The sequence below is a fragment of the Rhinopithecus bieti genome, unplaced genomic scaffold (assembly GCF_001698545.2).
Source record: "Rhinopithecus bieti isolate Rb0 unplaced genomic scaffold, ASM169854v2 scaffold_26199, whole genome shotgun sequence".
In the NCBI taxonomy this organism is placed as follows: Eukaryota; Metazoa; Chordata; class Mammalia; order Primates; family Cercopithecidae; genus Rhinopithecus; species Rhinopithecus bieti.
The window spans coordinates 713,078-718,927 of record NW_016811775.1 but is presented as its reverse complement, the minus strand read 5'-3'; the positions used below and the strand labels follow the sequence as shown (position 1 = coordinate 718,927).

The 5,850-nt window shown below is 45.8% G+C and overlaps 1 protein-coding gene across 1 annotated transcript in view; it reads left to right on the top strand.

The window, feature by feature from the left end:
* The window catches only part of MAST1 (microtubule associated serine/threonine kinase 1), a 41,118-nt gene that overhangs the window by 16,119 nt on the left and 19,149 nt on the right, over positions 1–5,850 (top strand). Inside the window, 3 exon segments of the mRNA XM_017895072.1 lie at positions 2,565–2,666; positions 2,746–2,878; positions 2,959–3,026. Of these exon segments, the coding sequence (XP_017750561.1) occupies positions 2,565–2,666; positions 2,746–2,878; positions 2,959–3,026 (303 nt within the window).

Below are 5,850 nucleotides of genomic sequence, written 5' to 3'. Positions count from 1 at the left end.
TTTTAGGCTGAGTCTCTGTCTGTCGCCCGGAGTGGAGGGCAGAATCCGGATCTTAGCTCACTGCAAGCTCCGCCTCCCGGGTTTACGCCATTCTCCTGCCTCAGCCTCCCAAGTAGCTGGGACTGCAGGCGCCCACCACCTCGCCTGGCTAGTTTTTGTATTTTTTAGTAGAGACGGGGTTTCACCGTGTTAGCCAGGATGGTCTCGATCTCCTGACCTCGTGATCCGCCCGTCTCGGCCTCCCAAAGTGCTGGGATTACAGGCTTGAGCCACCGCGCCCGGCCAAGAAGAAGTTCTAATAAAACTGTGGTGGAACCAGCTGAGTGGGGGTGGTCCTGTGATATTGGGTACCTGCCCCTTTGTCACCCATGGCCTCCACCCTGGTCTACTGACCCCTGAAGATGCTTAAGTTTGTAATCTTTGTTTCAAATTGTATCTATACAGTCACACAAATATATACACACACCTTTCCTTCATGTATGTATTTAAAAGGAATCTCACGATACATGCCATTTGTTTAATTTTTTGAATAGGTAATGGGATGACATCACTCAAAAGTCTAAAACTCTAAAAAGGTATTTATCTCTCGTTTGTAGGATTCTGTTATTCCATTTAATCAAACTTGTTAATTGAGTGATTCAAATCTTCCATCTCCCTATTCATTTATCTTGCCTGATTAATCTAATAGTTTCTGAGAGATATGTGAAACCTTATTTTAAGCAACTTCTCCTTGTAATTCTGTCAATTTTTATGTCAGATATTTTTAGGCTACATTCTTTGGAGCATATAAGTTCAATATTTTATATATCATAGATCTTTTATGTAATGTCTATGTACTATATCTCTTTGTCCCTAAGAAAAATCAAAATAATCTTCAAGAAAGATATACAGTGAAAAAATCTTACTCCTACCTTTGTTCCACATTGCCCTATAACCCTGAAATATGATTATATAGTTTTACTTTGCCACTTGTTTTTTTGAGACAAAGTTCCACTCTTGTTGCCCAGGCTGGAGTGCAATGGTGTGATCTTGGCTCACTGCAACCTCTCTTTCCTGGGTTCCTCTCTCCTGCTTCAGCCTTCCAAGTAGCTGGGATTACAGGTGCCCACCACCACACCTGGCTTATTTTTTTGTATTTTTAGTAGAGACGGGGTTTCACCACGTTGGCCACGCTGGTCTCTAACTCCTGACCTTCAGGTGATCCACTCACCTTGGTCCCCCAAAGTACTGGGATTACAGGCGTGAGCCACCACACCTGGCCTTTGCCACATTTTTTATTTTTATTTTTTTTTTGAGACAGAGTCTCACTCTATCGCCCAGGCTGGAGTGCAGTGGCCGGATCTCAGCTCACTGCAAGCTCTGCCTCCCGGGTTTACGCCATTCTCCTGCCTCAGCCTCCCGAGTAGCTGGGACTATAGGCGCCCGCCACCTCGCCCGGCTAGTTTTTTTTGTATTTTTTAGTAGAGACGGGGTTTCACGGTGTTAGCCAGGATGGTCTCGATCTCCTGACCTCGTGATCCACCCGTCTCGGCCTCCCAAAGTGCTGGGATTACAGGCTTGAGCCACCGTGCCCGGCAGCCACATTTTTTAACACAAAAACATACAATACATATTGCCTATTGCATTTTTACACTTAATAAAATACTTTAGAGAACTTTCTAAATCCATAGACAGTTTCCTCATTATTTTTTAACAGTGGCACAATGTTTGTTTATATAACTACCCCACATGTATTTGTTTGGCTAATTTAACATATGGATTATTATTTCCAATCTCACAATGAGCAAGATAGTAGATATACCATTTTTCACATGTGCAAGTATATCTGTAGCATAAATTCAAAAGTGAAATTGCTGAGTCAAAGGGAACATGTATTTGTAATTCTGATCTGTACCAAACAGTAATTTACACTCCCAACAGCAAGGTATGAAAGTACCTGTTCAGCCCGGCGCGGTGGCTCACGCCTGTAATCCCAGCACTTTCGGAGGCCAAGGCGGGTAGATCACGAGGTCAGGAGATCGAGACCATCCTGGCTAACATGGTGAAACCCCGTCTCTACTAAAACTACAAAAAATTAGCCAGGCGTAGTGGCAGGCACCTGTAGTCCCAGATACTCAGGAGGATGAGGCAGGAAAATGGAGTGAACCCGGGAGGCGGAGCTTACAATGAGAGGCGATCGCAGCCACTGCACTCCAGCCTGGGTGACAGAGTTAGACTCTGTCTCAAAAAAAAAAAAAAGAAAGTACCTGTTCATCCACATATTTGCCCATAGAGGGTGTCAGGTTTTAGATTTTTTTTCTCCCAATCTACTAGGTGAAAAATGGTATTTTGTGGTAGTTATAATTTGTCTTTCTGTTATTGTAAGTGAGATTGAGTTTTNTGCTGGGATTACAGGCATGAGCCACTGTGCCCAGCCTCATTATTTTTACTGTGTGGCTTGGGCCTCAGTCTCCTCACCTATAAGATGGAACAGTAGCAGCAGTATGTACTCCAAGGTGCTGAGAGAGGGGCCAGGATGAGGCAGGGTGCCTGTGAGCCCTGTCCCTCTGTGTCCCCTACCACAGGCCTATGAACGCTCTGAGAGCTTGGAGGTGGCCTTTGTTACTCAGCTGGTGAAGAAGTTGCTTATTATCATCTCACGTCCCGCGAGGCTGCTGGAGTGCCTGGTGAGGGGGCTGGGCATGGGTAGGGGCAGGGGGGTGGACCTGGGGAGCCTGTGGTGAGCCCACTCCTGTCCTGCCTAAGGAATTCAACCCTGAGGAGTTCTACCACCTGCTGGAGGCGGCCGAGGGACACGCCAAGGAGGGCCACCTTGTCAAGACAGACATCCCCCGCTACATCATCCGCCAGCTGGGCCTCACCCGTGACCCCTTTCCAGGTGCTGGCTGGTGGGCATAGGGGGACTGGGGGTGAGCAGGACCAGACCCCAGCTCGTGCTCACTCTCAGTCCCTCCCTAGACGTGGTGCACCTGGAGGAACAGGACAGTGGTGGCTCCAACACCCCTGAACAAGATGATCTCTCTGAGGTAAAGCTGGGTGGCCAAGCGGTCAGTACCCTGGTTCCTGGGAGGGCAGGGCTCAACTCCAGCTTCTTTGCCCTCAGGCTTTGTGGATCTCTTAGTCCTGCACTCTGAGCCTCAGTTTTCCCATCCATAAAATGGGGTTAATAATAGCTCTTTCTGGGCCTAGCGCGATGGCTCATGCCTGTAATCCCAGCACTTTGGGAGGCCAAGGCAGGCGGATCACCTGAGGTCGGGAGTTCGAGACCAGCCTAACCAATATGGAGAAACCCCATCTCTACTAAAAACAAAAAAATACAAAAATTAGCTGGGTGTGGTGGCACATGCCTGTAATCCCAGCTACTTGGGAGGTTGAGGCAGGAGAATCACTTGAACCCAGGAGGCAGAGGTTGCTGTGAGCCGAGATCGTGCCACTACACTCCAGCCCGGGCAACAAGAGTGAAACTCTGTCTCAAAAAATAAAATAAAATAAAATAAAATTGAATTAAATTAAATTAAATAATAGCTCTTCCCCTGTGACCTCTTTATTTGTCATGTTAAAATCCATGAAACATAAAATTTAATTTACCTTTTTAACCATTTTAAAATGAACAATTTGTGGCCAGGTGCAGTGGCTTAGGCCTGTAATACCATCACTTTGGGAGACCGAGGCAGGAGGATTGTTCGTGCTTAGGCATTTGATACCAGCCTGGGCAGCATAAAAAATCAGCTGGGCGTGGTGGCGCATGCCTGTAGTCCCAGCTACTGGGGAGGCTGAGGTGGGAGAATTGTATGAGCCCAGGAAGTCAAGGCTTCTGTAAGCCATGATCACACCACTGCACTCCAGCCTGGGTAACAGAGTGAGACCCTGTCTCAAAAAATGAAATTAAAAATAATAAAGAATAGGCCTGATGCAATGGCTCACGCCTGTAATCCTACTACTTTGGGAGAACAAGATGGGCGGATCACTTGAGGTCAGGAGTTCAAAACTAGCCTGGCCAACACGGTAAAACCCTGTCTCCACTAAAAATACAAAAAAATTAGCCGGGCGTGGTGGTACATGCCTGTAATCCCAGCCACTTGGGAGGCTGAGGCAGGAAAATTGCTTGAACCTGGGAGGTGGAGGTTGGTGTGAGCTGAGATCGCGCCACTGCACTCCAGCCTGGGCAACAGAGTGAGACTCCGTCTTAATAATAATAATAATAATAATAATAATAATAATAATAACTAATAGCAATAAATAAATAATTTAGCAGCATTTAGTAATTCACAATGCTGTATAGTCATTAGATCTATGTAGCTGCAGAACTTTTTTATCACCCCAAAGGGAAACCTCACACCCATTACACTCTCCCTCCTCATTCTTCCCTCCCCACAGTCCCTGGCAACCTCTAATCTATTTTCTCTCTCTGTGGAATTGCTTTTTCTGGATATTTCCTTTTTTTCTTTTCTTTTCTTTTTTTTTTTTTGAGACAGAATTTCGCTCTCGTTGCCCAGGCTGGAATGCAATGGCATGATCTAGGCTCACCGCAACCTCCGCCTCCCAGGTTCAAGCGATTCTCCTGCCTCAGCTTCCCAAGTAACTGGGATTACAGGCACGTGACACCAAACCCGGCTAATTTTGTATTTTTAGTAGAGACAGGGTTTCACCATGTTGGTCAGGCTGGTATTGAACTCCTGACCTCAGGTGATCCGCCCACCTTAGCGTCCCAAAGTGCTGGGATTACAGGCATGAGCCACATGCCTGGCCTTTTTCTGGATATTTCCTATAAATGGGATCATATGCTCTGTGGCCTCTTACGTCTAGCTTCTTTCACTTAGCATAACGTTTCTGAGGTTTATCCATGTTGCTGTAGCTTGTATCACTGCTTCATTCCTTTTTAAAGCTGAGTAATAGTCCATTGAATGGTAGATCCATTCATCCACTGATGAACCTTGGGTTGTCCATCTTTCATCTGTTGTAAATAGTGCTCCTATGAACATGGGTGTACAAATATTTGGCTGGACAACTGTTTTGAGTTATTTAGGGTATATGTATAGAGGTGGAATTTCTGGGTCATATGGTAGCTCTATATTTAACTTATAGAGGAATCCTGCATGCGTTTTTGAGCAGGCTAACTGGCTGTATATGTTAATGGCAGCTCAGCATGGGGAAAATTGCCAATTCTATTTCCAGGCCAGCCACACTTTGGCAGATCTTCTAGATGTCTACTGGAGAATCCTACCCCAATGGCCACACATGTGTGTTCTCTGAACTGCCTAGTGTTTTTCAAAAATTTGGACAGGATATGGTGGCTCACGGCCACCCAGCACTTTGGGAGGGTGAGGCGGGTGGATCACTTGAGGTCAGGAAGTCGAGACCAGCCTGGCTAACATGGTGAAACCCTGTTTCTACTAAGAAAATACATAAAATTAGCCAGGTGTGACGGTATCCACCCGTAATCCCAGCTACTTGGGAGGCTGAGGCAGGAGAACCGCTGGAACCAGGGAGACAAAGATTGCAGTGAGCCGATATCGAACCACTGCACTCCAACCTGGGTGAGAGAGTGAGACAGTGAGGCTCCATCTCGAAAATAAATAAATAAATAAATAAAAACAAAAGAAGCAAAATATAAAATTGAAAGATTTTTGCTTCAAAATCTGGATTTGGGCCTTCTCTTGAAAAATCAAAAGCTCTAGGGCTGGGTGTAGTGGCTCATGACTATAATCTCAGCACTTTCGGAAGCCAAGGTGGCAGGATTTCTTGAGCCCAGGAGTTCAAGATCAGCCCGGGCAACATAGCAAGACCCCATCTCTACTTAAACAAAAAAAAATAGATGAAGAAGAAGTTCTTTTTTTTTTTTTTTTTTTT